Source organism: Electrona antarctica, assembly GCF_951216825.1.
Source record: "Electrona antarctica genome assembly, chromosome: 13".
NCBI lineage: Eukaryota > Metazoa > Chordata > Actinopteri > Myctophiformes > Myctophidae > Electrona > Electrona antarctica.
The window spans coordinates 50,138,539-50,166,345 of record NC_136794.1 but is presented as its reverse complement, the minus strand read 5'-3'; the positions used below and the strand labels follow the sequence as shown (position 1 = coordinate 50,166,345).

General features: G+C 47.2%; 1 protein-coding gene across 1 annotated transcript in view; it reads left to right on the top strand.

Annotated features, from left to right (window-relative positions):
- Window positions 1-27,807, top strand: part of wdfy3 (WD repeat and FYVE domain containing 3) — a 185,836-nt gene that overhangs the window by 62,181 nt on the left and 95,848 nt on the right. The window contains 3 exon segments of the mRNA XM_079517855.1: window positions 473-596; window positions 12,215-12,324; window positions 23,992-24,204. Of these exon segments, the coding sequence (XP_079373981.1) occupies window positions 473-596; window positions 12,215-12,324; window positions 23,992-24,204 (447 nt within the window).

The window sequence follows — 27,807 nt, the reverse complement described above, 5'->3', positions numbered from 1 at the left end:
TTCTACTGGATCTCTTGTCCACTAGTCCCTTCCTAACATTTTAGTCTACTTTTTATTTTGTGACGAACTTGTTGATATATTTAGTTTTAGTCGACAAAAACAACACTGTTTTCCAGGTGAGTAAACTTTGTTAACCCTTCATGTCCCTCCAGGTGTTTGGTTAAACCTTGTTAACCCTTCATGTCCCTCCAGGTGTTTGGCTAAACCTTGTTAACCCTTCATGTCCCTCCAGGTGTTTGGCTAAACCTTGTTAACCCTTCATGTCCCTCCAGGTGTTTGGCTAAACCTTGTTAACCCTTCATGTCCCTCCAGGTGTTTGGTTAAACCTTGTTAACCCTTCATGTCCCTCCAGGTGTTTGGTTAAACCTTGTTAACCCTTCATGTCCCTCCAGGTGTTTGGTTAAACCTTGTTAACCCTTCATGTCCCTCCAGGTGTTTGGCTAAACCTTGTTAACCCTTCATGTCCCTCCAGGTGTTTGGCATCGCTCCTCCCAGCAGCATGACGGAGAAGTTCTCTGACCTGCTCCAGTTCACCACCCAGGTGTCTCGGCTCATGGTGACGGAGATCAGACGACGAGCCTCCAACAAATCCACAGGTGAGACAACGGAGCCCGCCAGAAATGTAGAAAGCCTTTACCAACTCGCCCCTTTACCAACTCGCCCCTTTACCAACTCGCCCCGGGCGTACAGCCGGCGGAACTGCGTGGCCTGGTTGGCATTCCTAAAGTAACCTAAGTAAATTATGCTTAAACGGTTAAACCTAACCTTATTCCTAAACTTAACCCCAGTAAAACTATGCCTAAACCTAACCTTATTCCTAAACTTAACCCCAGTAAAACTATGCCTAAACCTAACCTTATTCCTAAACTTAACCCCAGTAAAACTATGCCTAAACCTAACCTTATTCCTAAACTTAACCCCAGTAAAACTATGCCTAAACCTAACCTTATTCCTAAACTTAACCCCAGTAAAACTATGCCTAAACCTAACCTTATTCCTAAACTTAACCCCAGTAAAACTATGCCTAAACCTAACCTTATTCCTAAACTTAACCCCAGTAAAACTATGCCTAAACCTAACCTTATTCCTAAACTTAACCTCAGTAAAACTATGCCTAACCCTAAACTTATTTCTAACCTTATTCTCAGTAAAACTAAATAAACAATACTAGAACCGCGGCACCGAACGGTCGGTTTGAGGTCGGCGGGAAAATGTAGGGGCGAGATGGTTTAGGGGCGACCGTACCCGAGAGGGGCGAGATGGTTTAGGGGCGACCGTACCCGAGAGGGGCGAGATAGTTTAGGGGCGACCGTACCCGAGAGGGGCGAGATGGTTTAGGGGCGACCGTACCCGAGAGGGGCGAGATGGTTTAGGGGCGACCGTACCCGAGAGGGGCGAGATGGTTTAGGGGCGACCGTACCCGAGAGGGGCGAGATGGTTTAGGGGCGACCGTACCCGAGAGGGGCGAGATGGTTTAGGGGCGACCGTACCCGAGAGGGGCGAGATGGTTTAGGGGCGACCGTACCCGAGAGGGGCGAGATGGTTTAGGGTCGACCGTACCCGAGAGGGGCGAGATGGTTTAGGGGCGACCGTACCCGAGAGGGGCGAGATGGTTTAGGGGCGACCGTACCCGAGAGGGGCGAGATGGTTTAGGGGCGACCGTACCCGAGAGGGGCGAGATGGTTTAGGGGCGACCGTACCCGAGAGTGGCGAGATGGTTTAGGGGCGACCGTACCCGAGAGGGGCGAGATGGTTTAGGGGCGACCGTACCCGAGATGGTACGGGCGAGATGGTTTAGGGGCGACCGTACCCGAGATGGTACGGGCGAGATGGTTTAGGGGCGACCGTACCCGAGAGGGGCGAGATGGTTTAGGGGCGACCGTACCCGAGCGGGCGAGATGGTTTAGGGGCGACCGTACCCGAGCGGGGCGAGATGGTTTAGGGGCGACCGTACCCGAGAGGGGCGAGATGGTTTAGGGGCGACCGTACCCGAGAGGGGCGAGATGGTTTAGGGGCGACCGTACCCGAGAGGGGCGAGATGGTTTAGGGGCGACCGTACCCGAGAGGGGCGAGATGGTTTAGGGGCGACCGTACCCGAGAGGGGCGAGATGGTTTAGGGGCGACCGTACCCGAGAGGGGCGAGATGGTTTAGGGGCGACCGTACCCGAGAGGGGCGAGATGGTTTAGGGGCGACCGTACCCGAGAGGGGCGAGATGGTTTAGGGGCGACCGTACCCGAGAGGGGCGAGATGGTTTAGGGGCGACCGTACCCGAGCGGGGCGAGATGGTTTAGGGGCGACCGTACCCGAGCGGGGCGAGATGGTTTAGGGGCGACCGTACCCGAGAGGGGCGAGATGGTTTAGGGGCGACCGTACCCGAGAGGGGCGAGATGGTTTAGGGGCGACCGTACCCGAGAGGGGCGAGATGGTTTAGGGGCGACCGTACCCGAGAGGGGCGAGATGGTTTAGGGGCGACCGTACCCGAGAGGGGCGAGATGGTTTAGGGGCGACCGTACCCGAGCGGGCGAGATGGTTTAGGGGCGACCGTACCCGAGCGGGGCGAGATGGTTTAGGGGCGACCGTACCCGAGCGGGGCGAGATGGTTTAGGGGCGACCGTACCCGAGAGGGGCGAGATGGTTTAGGGGCGACCGTACCCGAGAGGGGCGAGATGGTTGGACACATGGTTGTTTAAGGTTGCTATCCACGTGGACTGGTGTGTTAATGTGCTGCCCTGGTGCGTCAAGGAACACGAGGCAGTCGGATATAAATTATTTACACACGTCTTAGTATAGATTGAGCTTAATATACTGTAGCCTTTATGACCAGTGAGCCGCCAGAATCTGTTACATTACGGGTGAAATATGGTGTACCAGTTGAACCGTGACGGTGTCTGTAGTTTAAATATGGTGTACCAGTTGAACCGTGACGGTGTCTGTAGTTTAAATATGGTGTACCAGTTGAACCGTGACGGTGTCTGTAGTTTAAATATGGTGTACCAGTTGAACCGTGACGGTGTCTGTAGTTTAAATATGGTGTACCAGTTGAACCGTGACGGTGTCTGTAGTTTAAATATGGTGTACCAGTTGAACCGTGACGGTGTCTGTAGTTTAAATATGGTGTACCAGTTGAACCGTGACGGTGTCTGTAGTTTAAATATGGTGTACCAGTTGAACCGTGACGGTGTCTGTAGTTTAAATATGGTGTACCAGTTGAACCGTGACGGTGTCTGTAGTTTAAATATGGTGTACCAGTTGAACCGTGACGGTGTCTGTAGTTTAAATATGGTGTACCAGTTGAACCGTGACGGTGTCTGTAGTTTAAATATGGTGTACCAGTTGAACCGTGACGGTGTCTGTAGTTTAAATATGGTGTACCAGTTCAACCGTGACGGTGTCTGTAGTTTAAATATGGTGTACCAGTTGAACCGTGACGGTGTCTGTAGTTTGCTCCATTCTAAATGTGTCTCTTTATCACCGAGATGTGCAGCCAGTCTTTGCTTATTATCTGTGACTGCGATCAGAGGCAGACCAGATTAAAGTTGTTAATATGTGTTAAGAAGGACCCTTTTGTTTGGACTATTTCTCATTGAGGATACTTTTTGTTTATTATCTGCAACACAGGGCTGTTTTGGGCAGACTTTTCTGTACAAGGATTTACAATAAACAGCTTTAAAGAGAAGAAGAAGCCTTTCTGCATTTTTACCGATTCGCCACTTTCCAAACCAGTGAAATCGTTTGTCTACATTACAATATGTGACTGTGATCAGAGGCAGACCAGATTAAAGGTGTTAATATGATCAGAGGCAGACCAGATTAAAGGTGTTAATATGTGACTGTGATCAGAGGCAGACCAGATTAAAGGTGTTAATATGTGACTGTGATCAGAGGCAGACCAGATTAAAGATGTTAATATGTGACTGTGATCAGAGGCAGACCAGATTAAAGGTGTTAATATGTGACTGTGATCAGAGGCAGACCAGATTAAAGGTGTTAATATGATCAGAGGCAGAGCAGATTAAAGGTGTTAATATGTGACTGTGATCAGAGGCAGAGCAGATTAAAGGTGTTAATATGTGACTGTGATCAGAGGCAGAGCAGATTAAAGGTGTTAATATGTGACTGTGATCAGAGGCAGACCAGATTAAAGGTGTTAATATGTGACTGTGATCAGAGGCAGACCAGATTAAAGGTGTTAATATGTGACTGTGATCAGAGGCAGACCAGATTAAAGGTGTTAATATGATCAGAGGCAGACCAGATTAAAGGTGTTAATATGTGACTGATCAGAGGCAGACCAGATTAAAGGTGTTAATATGTGACTGTGATCAGAGGCAGACCAGATTAAAGGTGTTAATATGTGACTGTGATCAGAGGCAGACCAGATTAAAGGTGTTAATATGTGACTGTGATCAGAGGCAGACCAGATTAAAGGTGTTAATATGTGACTGTGATCAGAGGCAGACCAGATTAAAGGTGTTAATATGTGACTGTGATCAGAGGCAGACCAGATTAAAGGTGTTAATATGTGACTGTGATCAGAGGCAGACCAGATTAAAGGTGTTAATATGTGACTGATCAGAGGCAGACCAGATTAAAGGTGTTAATATGATCAGAGGCAGACCAGATTAAAGATGTTAATATGTGACTGTGATCAGAGGCAGACCAGATTAAAGGTGTTAATATGTGACTGTGATCAGAGGCAGACCAGATTAAAGGTGTTAATATGTGACTGATCAGAGGCAGACCAGATTCAAGGTGTTAATATGTGACTGTGATCAGAGGCAGACCAGATTAAAGGTGTTAATATGTGACTGTGATCAGAGGCAGACCAGATTAAAGGTGTTAATATGATCAGAGGCAGACCAGATTAAAGGTGTTAATATGTGACTGTGATCAGAGGCAGACCAGATTAAAGGTGTTAATATGTGACTGTGATCAGAGGCAGAGCAGATTAAAGGTGTTAATATGTGACTGTGATCAGAGGCAGACCAGATTAAAGGTGTTAATATGTGACTGTGATCAGAGGCAGACCAGATTAAAGGTGTTAATATGTGACTGATCAGAGGCAGACCAGATTAAAGGTGTTAATATGATCAGAGGCAGACCAGATTAAAGATGTTAATATGTGACTGTGATCAGAGGCAGACCAGATTAAAGGTGTTAATATGTGACTGTGATCAGAGGCAGACCAGATTAAAGGTGTTAATATGTGACTGTGATCAGAGGCAGACCAGATTAAAGGTGTTAATATGTGACTGATCAGAGGCAGACCAGATTAAAGGTGTTAATATGTGACTGTGATCAGAGGCAGAGCAGATTAAAGGTGTTAATATGTGACTGTGATCAGAGGCAGACCAGATTAAAGGTGTTAATATGTGACTGTGATCAGAGGCAGACCAGATTAAAGGTGTTAATATGTGACTGTGATCAGAGGCAGACCAGATTAAAGGTGTTAATATGTGACTGTGATCAGAGGCAGACCAGATTAAAGGTGTTAATATGTGACTGTGATCAGAGGCAGACCAGATTAAAGGTGTTAATATGTGACTGTGATCAGAGGCAGACCAGATTAAAGGTGTTAATATGTGACTGTGATCAGAGGCAGAGCAGATTAAAGGTGTTAATATGTGACTGTGATCAGAGGCAGAGCAGATTAAAGGTGTTAATATGTGACTGTGATCAGAGGCAGACCAGATTAAAGATGTTAATATGATCAGAGGCAGACCAGTTTAAAGATGTTAATATGTGACTGTGATCAGAGGCAGACCAGATTAAAGGTGTTAATATGATTAGAGGCAGACCAGATTCAAGGTGTTAATATGTGACTGTGATCAGAGGCAGACCAGATTAAAGGTGTTAATATGTGACTGTGATCAGAGGCAGAGCAGATTAAAGGTGTTAATATGTGACTGTGATCAGAGGCAGACCAGATTAAAGGTGTTAATATGTGACTGTGATCAGAGGCAGACCAGATTAAAGGTGTTAATATGTGACTGTGATCAGAGGCAGAGCAGATTAAAGGTGTTAATATGTGACTGTGATCAGAGGCGGACCAGATTAAAGGTGTTAATATGTGACTGTGATCAGAGGCAGAGCAGATTAAAGGTGTTAATATGATCAGAGGCAGACCAGATTAAAGGTGTTAATATGTGACTGTGATCAGAGGCAGACCAGATTAAAGGTGTTAATATGTGACTGTGATCAGAGGCAGACCAGATTAAAGATGTTAATATGTGACTGTGATCAGAGGCAGACCAGATTAAAGATGTTAATATGTGACTGTGATCAGAGGCAGACCAGATTAAAGGTGTTAATATGTGACTGTGATCAGAGGCAGACCAGATTAAAGATGTTAATATGTGACTGTGATCAGAGGCAGAGCAGATTAAAGGTGTTAATATGTGACTGTGATCAGAGGCAGACCAGATTAAAGGTGTTAATATGTGACTGTGATCAGAGGCAGACCAGGTTAAAGGTGTTAATATGTGACTGTGATCAGAGGCAGACCAGGTTAAAGGTGTTAATATGTGACTGTGATCAGAGGCAGAGCAGATTAAAGGTGTTAATATGTGACTGTGATCAGAGGCAGACCAGATTAAAGGTGTTAATATGTGACTGTGATCAGAGGCAGACCAGGTTAAAGGTGTTAATATGTGACTGTGATCAGAGGCAGACCAGATTAAAGGTGTTAATATGATCAGAGGCAGACCAGATTAAAGGTGTTAATATGTGACTGTGATCAGAGGCAGACCAGATTAAAGATGTTAATATGATTAGAGGCAGACCAGATTCAAGGTGTTAATATGTGACTGTGATCAGAGGCAGAGCAGATTAAAGGTGTTAATATGTGACTGTGATCAGAGGCAGACCAGATTAAAGGTGTTAATATGTGACTGTGATCAGAGGCAGAGCAGATTAAAGGTGTTAATATGTGACTGTGATCAGAGGCAGACCAGATTAAAGGTGTTAATATGTGACTGTGATCAGAGGCAGACCAGATTAAAGGTGTTAATATGTGACTGATCAGAGGCAGAGCAGATTAAAGGTGTTAATATGTGACTGTGATCAGAGGCAGACCAGATTAAAGGTGTTAATATGATCAGAGGCAGACCAGATTAAAGGTGTTAATATGTGACTGTGATCAGAGGCAGACCAGATTAAAGGTGTTAATATGTGACTGTGATCAGAGGCAGACCAGATTAAAGGTGTTAATATGTGACTGTGATCAGAGGCAGACCAGATTAAAGGTGTTAATATGTGACTGTGATCAGAGGCAGAGCAGATTAAAGGTGTTAATATGTGACTGTGATCAGAGGCAGACCAGGTTAAAGGTGTTAATATGTGACTGTGATCAGAGGCAGACCAGATTAAAGGTGTTAATATGTGACTGTGATCAGAGGCAGACCAGATTAAAGGTGTTAATATGTGACTGTGATCAGAGGCAGACCAGATTAAAGGTGTTAATATGTGACTGTGATCAGAGGCAGACCAGATTAAAGGTGTTAATATGTGACTGTGATCAGAGGCAGAGCAGATTAAAGGTGTTAATATGTGACTGTGATCAGAGGCAGACCAGATTAAAGGTGTTAATATGATCAGAGGCAGACCAGATTAAAGGTGTTAATATGTGACTGTGATCAGAGGCAGACCAGATTAAAGGTGTTAATATGTGACTGTGATCAGAGGCAGACCAGATTAAAGGTGTTAATATGTGACTGTGATCAGAGGCAGACCAGATTAAAGGTGTTAATATGATCAGAGGCAGACCAGATTAAAGGTGTTAATATGTGACTGTGATCAGAGACAGAGCAGATTAAAGGTGTTAATATGTGACTGTGATCAGAGGCAGACCAGATTAAAGGTGTTAATATGTGACTGTGATCAGAGGCAGACCAGATTAAAGGTGTTAATATGTGACTGTGATCAGAGGCAGACCAGATTAAAGGTGTTAATATGTGACTGTGATCAGAGGCAGACCAGATTAAAGGTGTTAATATGTGACTGTGATCAGAGGCAGACCAGATTAAAGGTGTTAATATGTGACTGTGATCAGAGACAGACCAGATTAAAGGTGTTTATATGTGACTGTGATCAGAGGCAGACCAGATTAAAGGTGTTAGTCAGTGGGGGCAGTGTTTTCCCAGTCTTGTGTGAAAGCTGCAACAGGAAATGAAAGAGTGTGTAATCAGCCTGTTATCATAAACCAGGGTGAACACCATAGAGCACCGAAGTCCTGACGTCACTGCCCTCTACTACCAGTAGAGGGCAGTGAGCGCCATGGTTCATGTATGTTTTTATAAGCATTGTACTCTCCATAGGGGGATTTTAGATTGCCTCATATAAGAACTGTGTTTGAAAAATAAACCGATCACCCCGGCCTTTTCACTCATATGGATATGAAGCATCGACTGAAGGTGGAAATGTACAAATATACCCAAAGAGTAACAAAATAAGCGTTAGAAACGAGCCAAACAACCCAGAGACTACATTTCCGGGTAGGCTGCTTCTGCCCGCAGCCCGTCGCACAACAGAAACTGAACGTTAATTACGTTTATTTTTATTTTTATTTTATTGATATATAATGTATCGTGGTTAGTACGAGTCGAGTCACCACCAGCTGAGCTTACGTCGACCTAAAATCGCCGTTCGGGGATCTCAATGCAAATAAACAAATACATGAACCTGGAGATTGACACCCTCTACTGAAAGTGACGTCAGACTTCGGAGCTCTATTATCACCAGACAGTATGTGGCATCGTGCGACACCGTCAGGGTGAACACTATTATTACCAGACAGTATGTGGCATCGTGCGACACCGTCAGGGTGAACACCATTATTACCAGACAGTATGTGGCATCGTGCGACACCGTCAGGGTGAACACCATTATTACCAGACAGTAAGTGGCATCGTGCGACACCGTCAGGGTGAACACCATTATTACCAGACAGTAAGTGGCATCGTGCGACACCGTCAGGGTGAACACCATTATTACCAGACAGTATGTGGCATCGTGCGACACCGTCAGGGTGAACACCATTATTACCAGACATAAGTGGCATCGTGCGACACCGTCAACAGCCTGAAACTCCCAAGAACTACAGATGATTCCATATCTCTGCTGTCGGGAGGAAAACATCACTCCAACATTTTCATTTTTCAGGAAATGAAAAATATATTTTTCAGGAAATTAAGAAAACCATATATTTTTTAAAACAAAGCAATACTGCCTCATCAAAGTTGGTGTTGTAACTTTATATATTGTCAATTACTTCCATGAGAGGTTGCTTTAGCAGACATTTCGAGGGTCCAATGGAGTTAAGAGGTTTTGTCCAAAGCACTTTTTACTACTTTCCATTGGTTCAATATTTTCGAAACAACACACAGACATAAAGGGTGTTCAATAGCACTGATTTATGAAACAACACACAGACGTAAAGGGTGTTCAATAGCACTGATTTATGAAACAACACAGACGTAAAGGGTGTTCAATAGCACTGATTTATGAAACAACACACAGACGTAAAGGGTGTTCAATAGCACTGATTTATGAAACAACACACAGACGTAAAGGGTGTTCAATAGCACTGATTTATGAAACAACACACAGACGTAAAGGGTGTTCAATAGCACTGATTTATGAAACAACACACAGACGTAAAGGGTGTTCAATAGCACTGATTTATGAAACAACACACAGACGTAAAGGGTGTTCAATAGCACTGATTTATGAAACAACACACAGACGTAAAGGGTGTTCAATAGCACTGATTTATGAAACAACACACAGACGTAAAGGGTGTTCAATAGCACTGATTTATGAAACAACACACAGATGTAAAGGGTGTTCAATAGCACTGATTTATGAAACAACACACAGACGTAAAGGGTGTTCAATAGCACTGATTTATGAAACAACACACAGATGTAAAGGGTGTTCAATAGCACTGATTTAAAGGGTGTTCAATAGCACTGATTTATGAAACAACACACAGACGTAAAGGGTGTTCAATAGCACTGATTTATGAAACAACACACAGACGTAAAGGGTGTTCAATAGCACTGATTTATGAAACAACACACAGACGTAAAGGGTGTTCAATAGCACTGATTTATGAAACAACACACAGACGTAAAGGGTGTTCAATAGCAATGATTTATGAAACAACACACAGACGTAAAGGGTGTTCAATAGCACTGATTTATGAAACAACACACAGTTGTAAAGGGTGTTCAATAGCACTGATTTATGAAACAACACACAGACATAAAGGGTGTTCAATAGCATTGATTTATGAAACACACAGACGTAAAGGGTGTTCAATAGCACTGATTTATGAAACAACACACAGACGTAAAGGGTGTTCAATAGCACTGATTTATGAAACAACACACACACGTAAAGGGTGTTCAATAGCACTGATTTATGAAACAACACACAGACGTAAAGGTTGTTCAATAGCACTGCTTTATGCCAAAAAAAATCTAATCTCCCGACAGCAACGAAAACATACAGTACATGTTCAGAAAACCCTTTTTTTCTCCTGCTTTATCTTTTAGATTTTTTTGTCTTTGCTTGTTGAATAAAAGCGGTGATCCCAGACAGTCTCTTCAACAAGAAGAGACTCATATCAGTGCTTACACAGCAGCACGAGTCTGTTCCGGGTTTTTTAAACAGCTGGTAGATGGAAAAGAAGCTTGCACGCGGCTGCAACTCTCAGCCAGAACACCGGAAACACTTTGCAGACGCTGCATGTTTCATTTCCATCCACCAGCTGTTTAAAACTCTGTAAGAGACGCTGAAGCTGCATCTTGCAGAAGCCACTGTCTGGGAGTACCTAATGTACTCCCAGACAGTCACAGGTGATAAGTCTGCCCCATAATTGCATATACTGGGTCCTGGTTGGTCGTTAGCCTGGTTCCAAGTCTTCCAGACCAATCTGGTTGGTTCTGTGGAGGGCTCGAAATCCTCCCACAACTGCAGAGCGATGCCAGACCTAATCTGCCCCCGGGGCAATTTATTTAGCGATGGCAGAATCGCCTGCATGGCCACGCCAGGCTAGGTCAACTAAGGATGTAGGGTTTAAGAAGTGGTTGAAGGACTACAACGCGGGCCTAATGAAAAGGGACAGCTCACCTCAAGGGACAGCTCACCTCAAGGGACAGCTCACATCAAGGGACAGCTCACCTCAAGGGACAGCTCACCTCAAGGGACAGCTCACCTCAAGGGACAGCTCACCTCAAGCACGCTGGCTTTTATTGCATTTTATCCAACTGGGTCTGACTGTGACTCTCTGTGCGCCGGCATAACTCAATAGAGACGCATACCAGACAGGACATCGATGGGGGGGACAGACAGGACATCGATGGGGGGACAGACAGGACATCAATGGTGGGGACAGACAGGACATCAATGGTGGGGACAGACAGGACATCGATGGTGGGGGGGACAGTACAGACGTCTGTACAGCCACCAGACAGGACATCGATGGGGGGGACAGACAGGACATCGATGGGGGGACAGACAAGACATCGATGGGGGGACAGTGTGACTACAGTCTGTACAGAGCAGGAACCTCACCTTCTGTTTCACAGGCGACTTCTCTGGGCCCCCCAAGTACCTACCCCTGAGGGACCCCTGTCAACGAAGTATACATTATATGAGTATAGGGTTTGAGTGGTTAAAGAACACTAGACCTGTACGTGCCTGTCGGCCACCAGCCTACTTGAGAATGATGGGAACCTAATAATACCCGTTGTCAACTTGTCATCTGTCTGTCTGTGTCCCTTTTGTGCCCATACTGTATATGGAGATCTCTGTATCTGTCTGTCTGTCTGTATGTCTGCCTCTGTCTGTCTTGCCTCTGGCTGCCTGTGCCTGAAGAGTGCAAACTGACTGTGAAAAGTGAACTTGTTAACTAATCAATTGGCTGAGGCAGAGGCTGGAAATTGAGGGGACTTGGGGTCATTAGGTCCACTGGTAGAGCCTGACCAGAGCCATTTGTGGTGTTCTCTGGACAACTGTGTATGTCACCGAGTCACCGACCCAAGGCCGTGCACTGCACTCCCTGTGGGGGTGTGGAACGTGTGTGTCAAATTTGAAGTCTGTGGGGCGAACGGTTCTCGCGTTACGTGCGTTACGGACGGACGGACGGACGGCACATTTATAGTTAGATAGCTACGTGCTAAAGTTTTCTGTGTGTGTCCGTTCTCACAGAGGCAGCCAGTCGAGCCATAGTGCAGTTCCTGGAGGTCAACCAGAGTGAGGAGGCCAGTCGAGGATGGATGCTCTTGACCACCATCAACCTGCTGGCTTCATCAGGACAGGTTGGTACCACCATTCAATATGGAGCCTTTTTCATCTGTCTGTGTGCGTGTGCGTGCGTATGTGTGTGGCGTGCGTGTGTGTACATTTGTATTCCCCTTGCTGTGTGGTTTCAGACAGACAAACAAAGGCTTATCTTGGCAGCCAGCCTCCCTCCTGTCTGATGTTACCAGCATCTCTCTCCTCTCTCTCTCTCTCTCTCTCTCTCTCTCTCTCTGTCTCTCTCTCTCTCTCTCTCTGTCTCTCTCTCTCTCTGTCTCTCTCTCTCTCTCTCTCTCTCTCTCTCTCTCTCTCTCTCTCGCTCTCTCTGTCTGTCTCTCTCTCCTGTCTCCTCCATGCCTCCTCTCTGGTCTCCTACTCCCTCCATAGGTGCGAATGCAGTGAGCATTTACTATGAGACCCAGCAGATCATGTCTGTCTGTGTGTCTGTCACGCTGTAACACCACCCGCCCGCCACCAGAGGGCGCATCTGTATCACACACAAAAACACACACACACACACACACACACATGCACGCACGCACACACATGCACACAAACAACTTAACTTAATACAAAAAAACTTAACTTAAAAAAACTTAACTTAAAAAAACTTAAATAAAAAAAACTTAAACTTAAAAAAAAAAAAAGAACTAAAACACAAACAACTTAACTTAATAAAAAAAGACTTAACTAACAGTCACAGAGTAATGTTCTCCCCCAGAATAGGTCATTCTCAGGGTTCATGTGGTCACAGAGTAATGTTCTCCCCCAGAATAGGTCATGCTCAGGGTTCATGTGGTCACAGAGTAATGTTCTCCCCCAGAATAGGTCATGCTCAGGGTTCATGTGGTCACAGAGTAATGTTCTCCCCCAGAATAGGTCATGCTCAGGGTTCATGTGGTCACAGAGTAATGTTCTCCCCCAGAATAGGTCATGCTCAGGGTTCATGTGGTCACAGAGTAATGTTCTCCCCCAGAATAGGTCATGCTCAGGGTTCATGTGGTCACAGAGTAATGTTCTCCCCCAGAATAGGTCATGCTCAGGGTTCATGTGGTCACAGAGTAATGTTCTCCCCCAGAATAGGTCATGCTCAGGGTTCATGTGGTCACAGAGTAATGTTCTCCCCCAGAATAGGTCATGCTCAGGGTTCATGTGGTCACAGAGTAATGTTCTCCCCCAGAATAATAATAATAATAATAATAAAACTTTATTTGTATAGCACCTTTCATGACATGAAATGCAGCTCAAAGTGCTTTACACAAAAAAGAAAGGCAGGGCATAAACAATACAGTGAGGACAGTTAAGGAGCTTTAAAAATGTCTACAGAGGCTGCCTGTCGAAGGTACAGTGGGAGTTTGTTCCATGCCGTCGGCCCGTAGAAGCAAAAAGCTGCTTCCCCGTATTTTTTAGTTGCCATTTTTTTAGGCAAAGCGAGCAGGCCAGCAGTGGAAGACCTTAGGGGGCGGTTTGGGACATATTTCGGCAGGCAGTCATGTAGGTAGGAAGGTGCGAGACCATTGAGAGCTTTATAAACAAGTAAAATAATTTTAAAATCAATCCTAAAAACAACCGGAAGCCAGTGCAATGAGGCCAAGACTGGAGTAATATGTTCTCTCATCTTAGTTCTAGTTAAGACTCTGGCTGCTGCATTTTGGACAAGTTGTAATCTGTCAGTTGATTTCTTAGGCAATCCAGAAAAAAGTGCATTGCAGTAATCAAGCCGAGAAAAAACAAAGGCGTGGATTAGCGTTTTTGCATCGTCCAGTGACAAATAGGCTCTGATTCGTGCAATATTTCTAAGATGAAAAAAGGCAATCTTGGTAACATGATTAATGTGTGAATTAAAATTCAGTTCAGAATCAATAGTGATCCCCACGTTCTTTACTGTACTGTTACTTTCTACAGTCAGGTTGCCAAGTCTGCTTTTTATCGATTCTTTCTGCTCACTAGAACCGATTATGAGAACTTCTGTCTTATCCTCATTTAGCTTGAGAAAGTTCTCACTCATCCAGCATTTAATGCTAGACAGACAGGTTAACAGCGGGTCTAAGGCACAGAGATCATCTGGAGCTACAGAAAGATATAGTTGGGTATCATCAGCATAGAAATGAAAATTGACTCCGTGATTGGTAATGAGTTCTCCCAATGGCAGTATGTACAGGGAGAATAACAGAGGACCAAGAATCGAGCCCTGTGGAATACCAGAACCGATGTTGTTGAATAGGTCATGCTCAGGGTTCATGTGGTCACAGAGTAATGTTCTCCCCCAGAATAGGTCATGCTCAGGGTTCATGTGGTCACAGAGTAATGTTCTCCCCCAGAATAGGTCATGCTCAGGGTTCATGTGGTCACAGAGTAATGTTCTCCCCCAGAATAGGTCATGCTCAGGGTTCATGTGGTCACAGAGTAATGTTCTCCCCCAGAATAGGTCATGCTCAGGGTTCATGTGGTCACAGAGTAATGTTCTCCCCCAGAATAGGTCATGCTCAGGGTTCATGTGGTCACAGAGTAATGTTCTCCCCCAGAATAGGTCATGCTCAGGGTTCATGTGGTCACAGAGTAATGTTCTCCCCCAGAATAGGTCATGCTCAGGGTTCATGTGGTCACAGAGTAATGTTCTCCCCCAGAATAGGTCATGCTCAGGGTTCATGTGGTCACAGAGTAATGTTCTCCCCCAGAATAGGTCATGCTCAGGGTTCATGTGGTCACAGAGTAATGTTCTCCCCCAGAATAGGTCATGCTCAGGGTTCATGTGGTCACAGAGTAATGTTCTCCCCCAGAATAGGTCATTCTCAGGGTTCATGTGGTCACAGAGTAATGTTCTCCCCCAGAATAGGTCATGCTCAGGGTTCATGTGGTCACAGAGTAATGTTCTCCCCCAGAATAGGTCATGCTCAGGGTTCATGTGGTCACAGAGTAATGTTCTCCCCCAGAATAGGTCATTCTCAGGGTTCATGTGGTCAGAGTATTCTGAAGGCAGAATCTTTACTTTATTCATTATTTAGACGGGACAATGCAAATGAATGGTGTTAGAGCCATTTTCTATCTATGATTATTTGCATTTAATCTGCTATTTATTGCCTGCTATATGAATTGTTTATTTTGTGGTCATTTAATTATTATAATCACGCTATGAATTTGATGTGCTGAATGGAGGTTTCCCCTCCCCTTGTGTGAAATGATTTGTAGGTGCTAGGCACCTGATGACAGACAGGTGACTCCCTGCTGGGAGAGAATGATTTGTAGGTGCAGGACACCTGTTGACAGACAGGTGACTCCCTGCTGGGAGAGAATGTGACACAGACGGGGAAGCTCACAGTTTGTTGACCGCAGGCTCTTTTTTGTTTTATTACATATACTCAAAGTTTAGGTTCATTTGTGACGGAGAAATAAATATGTTTTGTTATGACGCAACTTCTGATCTCCGTGAGTGATTGAGTGTATACAAGAAGAGACGCGAGTGTTATCAAACAATAGACTGCAACACCACCCCGACCCAGTGGCCTTATTTGTTTGGAAAGAAAGGCCACGATAAATGGACATTACATAGATACAGGATTTAGTAATTCTCATCCGCAGTCCCCACATAAAAACACAAGACAGAACAAGCAAACAAACATTGTGTGAGAATCAGAATCAGAATCAGTTTTATTGTCACATCACAGGTTTACAAGGTAAAGAAGTGGGTGAAATTCGTTTTTGTACATCGTTCCCATCGCAACGTTAATTTCCATAGAAAGAAGAGGGGGGGGGAGAAGAAGAGGGGTGGGGGGCAAGTGGGAAGGAGATCAAAACAAGAGAGCAACAGAAGGCCAGACAAGTTATCTACATATTTACATTTACAAAGTACCTGAGATAATAAAAAAAACTAACTAAGGTGCCTGAGCATAGCAGCAGTGTATGTATACTGTGCATGTTATACTTATACTGTTAAGGTGCATAGAGAAAAGAGCACAATAGAAAAACAAAAAAAGTCAGTGCGTTATACATGGGATTAAGGTGCAAAAGGTCAGTGCGTGTCCACCTAGGGTGGACTGACCCTAGTATAATCCGCAAGTAGCTCCATGAGTGCAACAAAAAAGTCATTTGTACCTGGTGTAGTCCACAGGTGTGTCCGAGGGGGAGCTAAGTCCAAGTCATTGTCCCTGGTATAATCCACAGGTGTGTTCAGGAAGAGCCAGAAAAGTTTTTGCACTGCCTGCTGTCAGGCTGCTGAACAAGGCTTATGCCTCATTCAGCATCCTGACAGCAGCCGGATTAAAACTGCACCAGAGCCTGGTGGTGGAACTCTTGATACTGCGGTAGAGCCCCTTGCCCGGTCGCGGTCGTTGTAGGGGTTTGAACAGTCTGTGACTTGGGTGGTGCTTGTCCTTGATGATGCGCTTGGCTTTGACCACGCACCGCTTTTTGTACAGTTCCTGGAGCGCTGGGAGCTCGATTCCCATTATCCGCTCTGCCGATCGCACTACTCGTTGTAGGCTGATCTTTTCTCGGGCAGTGCAGTTCCCGTACCAGGCCGTGACACAGCCTGTTAGGATGCCTTCAACAGAACTGTTGTAGTACAGCCTGAGGATGCGATTTCCTACTCCGAGCTTCTTCAGGCGGCGGAGCCAGTACAGTTGCTGCTGAGCCTTTTTCCTCACGTGTGTGGAGTGCGTCTCCCATTTGAGGTCTTCCTCGATGTGTACTCCGAGGAACTTGAACTCGCTGACCCTTTCCACTGCAGCACCGTCGATGAGGATGGGCGCATGGTCTCTCCGCGGCCTCCTGAAGTCCATGATCAGTTCTTTGGTCTTGTCGACGTTAAGAGAGAGGTTGTTCTCCCGGCACCAGAGTGCCAGTGATTTGATCTCCTCTCTGTAGTCAGACTCGTCGTTGTTGACGATTCGGCCTATCACTGTCGTGTCGTCCGCGTACTTTATGATGGTGTTGGAGACACCACATGATGTGTGGCTATGCAGTCATACGTGTACAGGGAGTAGAGGAGAGGGCTCAGCACGCATCCCTGGGGTGCTCCGGTGTTGAGGGTCAGGGGGTCGGATGTGATGCTGCCCATTCTCACCACCTGATGTCGGTTGGACAAGAAGTCCTGTATCCAGTCGCACATGCTTGGGTGTAGCCCTAGGTCTCTGAGCTTTTTGTCAAGTATTGCTGGGACAATGGTGTTAAATGCTGAGCTGTAGTCCACGAACAGCATACGTACATATTTGTCCTTCAGCAGCTTGTTGTCCATGTGCGAGAGGACGGTGTGGAGAGCCATGGCAATAGCGTCGTCGGTGGATCTGTTTTTGCGGTATGCATACTGCCACGGATCCAGCGAGGCAGGTAGCGTGGAGCTGATGTATTCCCTCACCAGTTTCTCGAAGCACTTGCTGACGATCGGGGTGAGAGCGACAGGTCTCCAGTCGTTCAGGCATGTCACTTTGGCCTTTTTGGGAATGGGCACAATGGTTGACATTTTGAACCCTGCAGGGACCACAGCCTGGGAGAGGGAGAGGTTAAAGATGTCAGCGAAGACACCCGCCAGCTGGTCTGCACATGCCTTAAGGACCCGGCCTGGAATCCCATCAGGTCCGGCTGCCTTGTGGATGTTGACCCGTGCGAAGGCTGTACGCACTTCTCTCTCCGAGATGGTTAGAGGGTTCTCCTCTGCTGGTGCTGCTGATGGCCCCGCTTGGCTGAGTTGGAGCGTTGCTTCTTCCCCAGTAAGCTGTATGTATGTATCGTGTTCTGTGTGAGTTGGAGCGTTGCTTCTTCCCCAGTAAGCTGTATGTATGTATCGTGTTCTGTGTGAGTTGGAGCGTTCCTCAGTAAGCCGTCTGTGTCTCCTGATAGAGGCGTGTTGTTAGTGCATTAGCATATGGTTCATGCTGGGAGCTACAGTACAGTACAGTACAGAGCTACAGGACTTGCATCTCAGCCATTATGGAAGGTCACTGAGGTGCAGCTAGTTGAGCTTCAAGGGAAATGGAAGCCCAGACACAGGTTTATAATGTATGCAGTAGATGCCGTGCAGCTGCTTGAAAGTCTACACTTTTATACACAATTACACAATTAATTCGTAAAGGTGTTGTAAATGATATCAGTTTATAGTTCCATTGGCTCCCTTGCAACGTTGTCACCTATGCCATGTTGATGACGTTCTATGTCTGTGGCGCAAAAGTGGTAGCAGTTTTGTGCCTGAATGAAAGTGTTTTATATTAACTGTACAGTAGACGTAGACGGCAGGATGATAACGCCAGGGCTCCACCGGACGCGTTGCGTCTCCGTCGCGTGCGTCAAAAAACGCAACGGTTCAATTTGAATGCACGCGTCGCGTCTCCGTCAACGCAACGCAACGCGGGCAGTGGAGCCACCCTTCATTGATTAAAAAGGGAACATTCCCTGACGGTGACGGAGACGCCCTGGTGTTAGGCTAAAACCTTGTCAGAGTACTTATCGACGGTTGTGTAAATTGTGGAGGCGTGTGAGTGTGCCGAGAGACTGTACCAAAGCTCCATAGAGGGGGTGATATATTGTAGGAGAAAATATGTTCACTGACCTTTTGAGATGCACACACACACACACACACACACACACACACACACACACACACACACACACACACACACACACACACACGTGTCTCTGCCGGCTATATTTTTTTGGCTATTTCTTCAAATTCAAAAATAGCAAAAATTGCAGATCAACAACTGTAAAGCGTAGATATGCTCCTTTTTATGCTGTAGTGTGACACTGTATTGTGAACAAGTAGGGGTGTTTACACTGTCATTCAGTGTAAAAGAATGTCGGGCAACCTGAAAGCCAAATCCAGCTGCTCGAAAGTTGTGTTTACCTGCCAGGGGACAGGTGGACAACCCTTAGTGTCAACGATGTGTTGACCTGCCAGGGGGCAGGTGGACAACCCTTAGTGTCAACGTTGTGTTGACCTGCCAGGGGACAGGTGGACAACCCTTAGTGTCAACGTTGTGTTGACCTGCCAGGGGGCAGGTGGACAACCCTTAGTGTCAACGTTGTGTTTACCTGCCAGGGGGCAGGTGGACAACCCTTAGTGTCAACGTTGTGTTGACCTGCCAGGGGACAGGTGGACAACCCTTAGTGTCAACGTTGTGTTGACCTGCCAGGGGGCAGGTGGACAACCCTTAGTGTCAACGTTGTGTTGACCTGCCAGGGGGCAGGTGGACAACCCTTAGTGTCAACGTTGTGTTGACCTGCCAGGGGGCAGGTGGACAACCCTTAGTGTCAACGTTGTGTTGACCTGCCAGGGGGCAGGTGGACAACCCTTAGTGTCAACGTTGTGTTGACCTGCCAGGGGGCAGGTGGACAACCCTTAGTGTCAACGTTGTGTTGACCTGCCAGGGGGCAGGTGGACAACCCTTAGTGTCAACGTTGTGTTGACCTGCCAGGGGACAGGTGGACAACCCTTAGTGTCAACGTTGTGTTGACCTGCCAGGGGGCAGGTGGACAACCCTTAGTGTCAACGTTGTGTTGACCTGCCAGGGGGCAGGTGGACAACCCTTTAGTGTCAAAGTTCTCCTGTTCAAAAGCATCTGTTCTTGACAGTGTCAGACTGGGCTTTTAGACGGCGCAAAGTCACATGTAGAACATTTTGGTAAACAACACTGAGATGGTATTGAAGAAATTAGTGATGCACCGAATATTCGGCCGCAGTAAATATTCGGTCGAAAATGGCTAAAAGTGCATTTTCGGCCTATTCAGTGTATGAAATTAATGCATTCAAAAGTGCTGAATAAATGTTTTATGGACCCATTCAAATTATTTAAGTTAAGTTTTATTTTATATAAGTTTTGCCATAATCATGTATTTTGCCATAAATCAGGTAGCTTTAAGGTACGGCCATGACAGCAATGGTAGGAAAAAAATATATAATATTAATCATATTCGGCTATTCGGTATTCAGTTTTCGGCCAACTGTTTCCTATATTCGGTATTCGGTTTCGGCCAATAATTTCCCTTTCGGTGCATCCCTAGAAGAAATCAATCTGAACGGTAAATGGTGCATTTATACTGTGCCTTCATCCACAGCATGTTGCAATTATGTGTCTCACACTCACCCATTCACATCATGGTCATCTCTGTCTGGTCAGATAGACCTTCACATGGTCATCTCTGTCGGGTCAGAAAGACCTTCACATGGTGGTCTCTGCCTGGTCAGAAAGACATTCACATGGTGGTCTCTGTCTGGTCAGAAAGACCTTCACATGGTGGTCTCTGGGGGGTCAGATAGACCTTCACATGGTTGTCTGTCTGGTCAGATAGACCTTCACATGGTGTTCTCTGTGGGGTCAGAAAGACCTTCACATGGTGGTCTCTGTGGGGTCAGAAAGACCTTCACATGGTGGTCTCTGTGGGGTCAGAAAGACCTTCACATGGTGGTCTCTGTGGGGTCAGAAAGACCTTCACATGGTGGTCTCTGTGGGGTCAGATAGACCTTCACATCATGGTCATCTCTGTCTGGTCAGATAGACCTTCACATGGTCATCTCTGTCGGGTCAGAAAGACCTTCACATGGTGGTCTCTGCCTGGTCAGAAAGACATTCACATGGTGGTCTCTGTCTGGTCAGAAAGACCTTCACATGGTGGTCTCTGGGGGGTCAGATAGACCTTCACATGGTTGTCTGTCTGGTCAGATAGACCTTCACATGGTGGTCTCTGTGGGGTCAGAAAGACCTTCACATGGTGGTCTCTGTGGGGTCAGAAAGACCTTCACATGGTGGTCTCTGTGGGGTCAGAAAGACCTTCACATGGTGGTCTCTGTGGGGTCAGAAAGACCTTCACATGGTGGTCTCTGTGGGGTCAGATAGACCTTCACATCATGGTCATCTCTGTCTGGTCAGAAAGACCTTCACATGGTCATCTCTGTCGGGTCAGAAAGACCTTCACATGGTGGTCTCTGTCTGGTCAGATAGACCTTCACATCATGGTCATCTCTGTCTGGTCAGAAAGACCTTCACATGGTGGTCTCTGTGGGGTCAGATAGACCTTCACATGGTGGTCTCTGTCTGGTCAGAAAGACCTTCACATGGTGGTCTCTGTCTGGTCAGAAAGACCTTCACATGGTCATCTCTGTCTGGTCAGAAAGACCTTCACATGGTCATCTCTGTCTGGTCAGAAAGACCTTCACATGGTCATCTCTGTCTGGTCAGAAAGACCTTCACATGGTCATCTCTGTCTGGTCAGAAAGACCTTCACATGGTCATCTCTGTCTGGTCAGAAAGACCTTCACATGGTGGTCTCTGTGGGGTCAGATAGACCTTCACATCATGGTCATCTCTGTCTGGTCAGAAATACCTTCACATGGTGGTCTCTGTGGGGTCAGATAGACCTTCACATGGTCATCTCTGTCGGGTCAGAAAGACCTTCACATCATGGTCGTCTCTGTCTGGTCAGAAAGACCTTCACATGGTGGTCTCTGTCTGGTCAGAAAGACCTTCACATCATGGTCGTCTCTGTCTGGTCAGAAAGACCTTCACATGGTGGTCTCTGTCTGGTCAGATAGACCTTCACATCATAGTCATCTCTGTCTGGTCAGAAAGACCTTCACATGGTGGTCTCTGTCTGGTCAGAAATACCTTCACATCATGGTCGTCTCTGTCTGGTCAGAAAGACCTTCACAACATGGTGGTCTCTGTCTGGTCAGAAAGACCTTCACATCATGGTCGTCTCTGTCTGGTCAGAAAGACCTTCACATGGTGGTCTCTGTGGGGTCAGATAGACCTTCACATGGTGGTCTCTGTCTGGTCAGATAGACCTTCACATCATAGTCATCTCTGTCTGGTCAGAAAGACCTTCACATGGTGGTCTCTGTGGGGTCAGATAGACCTTCACATGGTGGTCTCTGTCTGGTCAGAAAGACCTTCACATCATGGTCGTCTCTGTCTGGTCAGAAAGACCTTCACATGGTGGTCTCTGTGGGGTCAGATAGACCTTCACATGGTGGTCTCTGTCTGGTCAGATAGACCTTCACATCATAGTCATCTCTGTCTGGTCAGAAAGACCTTCACATGGTGGTCTCTGTGGGGTCAGATAGACCTTCACATCATGGTCATCTCTGTCTGGTCAGAAAGACCTTCACATGGTCATCTCTGTCGGGTGGAAACCTCTTGTCTTACGTCCAAAACCGTCCAGGATTCACATTCCAAAACGGCAAAAGTAGCAGAAGCTCAAAGCGTCACTTCACCATCTGCTACTTCTGATGCTTTTGCACTCGGTCTAAATGGAAAGCAGAGCAAGGACCTAAATGGAAAGTAGACCGCAAGGACCTAAATGGAAAGCAGAGCAAGGACCTAAATGGAAAGCAGACCGCAAGGACCTAAATGGAAAGCAGACCGCAAGGACCTTTTGCACACGGTCTAAATGGAAAGTAGACCGCAAGGACCTTTTCTAAATGGAAAGTAGACCGCAAGGACCTTTTCTAAATGGAAAGCAGACCGCAAGGACCTTTTCTAAATGGAAAGCAGAGCAAGGACCTTTTCTAAATGGAAAGTAGACCGCAAGGACCTTTTCTAAATGGAAAGCAGACCGCAAGGACCTAAATGGAAAGTAGACCGCAAGGACCTTTTCTAAATGGAAAGCAGACCGCAAGGACCTTTTCTAAATGGAAAGCAGACCGCAAGGACCTTTTTTGGTGCTAACCCTTTTGGAATCAGTGTTTGACTGTATCTGTTTTTACATGTTTGTCTTAATAAAGTATTCAATCAGTCAAGTAGGGCTAATTAGAGCTCTGACACTTTGGAATGCCCTGCCTGAGGAGACGAGGAAGGATTGCTGCCTTGTTTTAAATCCCTTTTACAAAAAGCTGCGCCTGTTTTACCTGTTATTGTTCTGTTTCATTGGTTTCATTTCATGTGCTGTGAATGTTTCTGTTAATCACGGTGTGACATTATTGTTCTTACAAGGTGCTATGACAATAAATGCAACGCCTGGGGTTCAAACGCGGGCCCAGGTCTCCCGCATGGAAAGCCAACATCTTAAGCACTAAGCCGAAGAGAATTCCCCGACTTTCTAGGTCATCGGGATGAGGTTTGTGAGCCACTCCAGCTACACCCCACCCCGCCTTTGACCTCCGCCCCCCGGGGAAACCCCATCCGCCCCCCGGGGGAAACCCCATCCGGGTCACGGCACCACCCCCCGGGGGAAACCCCATCCGGGTCACGGCACCAATGTTGGCTTCATGGGTTTTAGGTGTTGTCTTTTTCCATGCGGGAGACCCGGGTTTGAGACCCGGGTTTGAGACCCGGGCGATGCATATAAAGATCATTTATTTGCTCACTGCATGTAACGGCGGTAAGGGGCGGCGGTGGCTCAGGGGTAGAGTGGCTGGATGGTAACCGCAAGGTTGCCAGTTTGAACCCGGGCTCCCCCAGAGTTGGTGTCGAAGTGTCCTTGAGCAAGACACTGAACCCCTGATTGCTCCTGATGTGCTGGTTGGTGCCTTGCATGGTTTCCGCCGCCTTCGGTGTATGAATGTGTGTGTGGATGTAATGCACAATCTATGTAAAGCGCCTTGGATAAAGGCGCTATATAAATGCACCATTTACCATTTTACCATGTAACTGATGTTCCTCTCTCTCTCTCTCTCTCTCTCTCCCCCTCTCCCTCTCCCTCTCCCTCTCCCTCTCCCTCTCTCTCCTCTCTCTCTCTCTCTCTCTCTCTCTCTCTCTCAGAAAACGGTGGACTGTATGACCACCATGTCGGTCCCCTCCACACTGGTCAAGTGTCTCTACCTGTTCTTTGACCTGCCCCACATGGTGGAGGGGACCCCCGTCTGCCCCCCCGCCCCACCGCCTCCACCCCCCACCCCCACCCAGGACAAGACCCCGGGCCAGGAGCTGCCCCTGGCTGACCGCAGGGCCCTGCTCCAGAAGGTCTTCGTCCAGGTACGCACGGCACGACGCTCCGCTCGCCATTTTAGTCACCTGGAATGTTTTAGTGTTAGTCTAGTTTTAGTCTACTAAATATCATAAGATTTTAGTCGACTAAGTCGACTAAAATGTATTTTGGCGGGCCTTGATGCCGTCGTAATGACTTGCTGAAAATAGCAGCCGATCTACAAGCCCACAACGCGTCGCAGCGTGACACATTGTGTGCTTGTAGATCTGCTATTTTCAGCATGCAACCAAGTGTAAAATGACTTATACTGGATCTCTTGTCCACTAGTCCCTTCCTTAACATTTTTGTCTAGTTTTTATTTGTTGACGAAATCGTCAGTATATTTAGTCTTAGTTTTAGTCATCGTAGCTTAAGTTTTCATGTAGTTTCCGTTGTGTTTTCGTCAGTGGAAAAAGGTAGTCGACGAACATTTTTCGTCTTAGTTTTAGTTGACGAAAACAACACTGGTTTTATGGATAGATTTTATGTCATTGTGTAGATGACTTTTTTTAAATTATTGTCCCTTGACAAGGGACAATAATTGTCCTAATTAAAACTAGGGTTGGGACATATGGGGAGATTAGATGGGCGATGTAGGGTGGAGCGAGACCGGACCTGGCCTTGAATATGGTGAGAAGGAGATGTAGGGTGGAGCGAGACCGGACCTGGCCTTGAATATGGTGAGAAGGAGATGTAGGGTGGAGCGAGACCGGACCTGGCATTGAATATGGTGAAAAGGAGATGTAGGGTGGAGCGAGACCGGACCTGGCCTTGAATATGGTGAAAAGGAGATGTAGGGTGGGGCGAGACCGGACCTGGCCTTGAATATGGTGAGGAGGAGATGTAGGGTGGAGCGAGACCGGACCTGGCCTTGAATATGGTGAGGAGGAGATGTAGGGTGGGGCGAGACCGGACCTGGCCTTGAATATGGTGAGGAGGAGATGTAGGGTGGAGCGAGACCGGACCTGGCCTTGAATATGGTGAGGAGGAGATGTAGGGTGGAGCGAGACCGGACCTGGCCTTGAATATGGTGAGGAGGAGATGTAGGGTGGGGCGAGACCGGACCTGGCCTTGAATATGGTGAGGAGGAGATGTAGGGTGGGGCGAGACCGGACCTGGCCTTGAATATGGTGAAAAGGAGATGTAGGGTGGGGCGAGACCGGACCTGGCCTTGAATATGGTGAAAAGGAGATGTAGGGTGGGGCGAGACCGGACCTGGCCTTGAATATGGTGAGGAGGAGATGTAGGGTGGGGCGAGACCGGACCTGGCCTTGAATATGGTGAGGAGGAGATGTAGGGTGGGGCGAGACCGGACCTGGCCTTGAATATGGTGAAAAGGAGATGTAGGGTGGGGCGAGACCGGACCTGGCCTTGAATATGGTGAAAAGGAGATGTAGGGTGGGGCGAGACCGGACCTGGCCTTGAATATGGTGAGGAGGAGATGTAGGGTGGGGCGAGACCGGACCTGGCCTTGAATATGGTGAGGAGGAGATGTAGGGTGGGGCGAGACCGGACCTGGCCTTGAATATGGTGAAGAGGAGATGTAGGGTGGGGCGAGACCGGACCTGGCCTTGAATATGGTGAAGAGGAGATGTAGGGTGGGGCGAGACCGGACCTGGCCTTGAATATGGTGAAGAGGAGATGTAGGGTGGGGCGAGACCGGACCTGGCCTTGAATATGGTGAAAAGGAGATGTAGGGTGGGGCGAGACCGGACCTGGCCTTGAATATGGTGAGGAGGAGATGTAGGGTGGGGCGAGACCGGACCTGGCCTTGAATATGGTGAGGAGGAGATGTAGGGTGGAGCGAGACCGGACCTGGCCTTGAATATGGTGAGGAGGAGATGTAGGGTGGGGCGAGACCGGACCTGGCCTTGAATATGGTGAGGAGGAGATGTAGGGTGGGGCGAGACCGGACCTGGCCTTGAATATGGTGAGGAGGAGATGTAGGGTGGGGCGAGACCGGACCTGGCCTTGAATATGGTGAGGAGGAGATGTAGGGTGGAGCGAGACCGGACCTGGCCTTGAATATGGTGAGGAGGAGATGTAGTGTGGGGCGAGACCGGACCTGGCCTTGAATATGGTGAGGAGGAGATGTAGGGTGGGGCGAGACCGGACCTGGCCTTGAATATGGTGAGGAGGAGATGTAGGGTGGGGCGAGACCGGACCTGGCCTTGAATATTGTGAAAAGGAGATGTAGGGTGGAGCGAGACTGGACCTGGCCTTGAATATGGTGAGGAGGAGATGTAGGGTGGAGCGAGACCGGACCTGGCCTTGAATATTGTGAAAAGGAGATGTAGGGTGGAGCGAGACTGGACCTGGCCTTGAATATGGTGAGGAGGAGATGTAGGGTGGGGCGAGACCGGACCTGGCCTTGAATATGGTGAGGAGGAGATGTAGGGTGGAGCGAGACCGGACCTGGCCTTGAATATGGTGAGGAGGAGATGTAGGGTGGGGCGAGACCGGACCTGGCCTTGAATATGGTGAGGAGGAGATGTAGGGTGGGGCGAGACCGGACCTGGCCTTGAATATGGTGAGAAGGAGATGGAGATGACTTGTTCAATGATGTCCCCGTGTGCTCCTTTCTGGTGCCAGTCTGTCATCACTAGGGTTCTTCTAGCCTGTAGGACTAGCTTTAGTTACATGATGTAGATTTATGGAGGAACAGAGCTCTAATTAAACCAGACTGATACCTCTGGGGAGTTGCATCACAGAACTGGAGCAAATAATATGCATTCTAGTTGTTACAGTAGGCTGGGAACTTTCTCTACAGTTCCAGTGCTTTGATACTAGGCCATTTTATTTGTGTATTCATTTATTTTCTGGGGACAGATCCCCCATTCTCAGTCTACACTTCAGACAGATCCCCATTCTCAGTCTACACTTCAGACAGATCCCCATTCTCAGTCTACACTTCAGACAGATCCCCATTCTCAGTCTACACTTCAGACAGATCCCCATTCTCAGTCTACACTTCAGACAGATCCCCATTCTCAGTCTACACTTCAGACAGATCCCCATTCTCAGTCTACACTTCAGACAGATCCCCATTCTCAGTCTACACTTCAGACAGATCCCCATTCTCAGTCTACACTTCAGACAGATCCCCATTCTCAGTCTACACTTCAGACAGATCCCCATTCTCAGTCTACACTTCAGACAGATCCCCATTCTCAGTCTACACTTCAGACAGATCCCCATTCTCAGTCTACACTTCAGACAGATCCCCATTCTCAGTCTACACTTCAGACAGATCCCCATTCTCAGTCTACACTTCAGACAGATCCCCATTCTCAGTCTACACTTCAGACAGATCCCCCATTCTCAGTCTACACTTCAGACAGATCCCCCATTCTCAGTCTACACTTCAGACAGATCCCCATTCTCAGTCTACACTTCCCAATGTAGTCAATGAATTCCTCCCACTGACTTCATCACTTCTACGTCTGTCTGTCTGTCTGTCTGTCTGTCTGTCTGTCTGTCTGTCTGTCTGTCTGTCTGTCTGTCTGTCTGTCTGTGTGTCTGTGTGTCTGTGTGTCTCTCTGTGTCTCTCTGTGTCTCTCTGTCTCTGTGACTCTCTGTGTCTCTCTCCATAGATCCTGGTGAAACTGTGC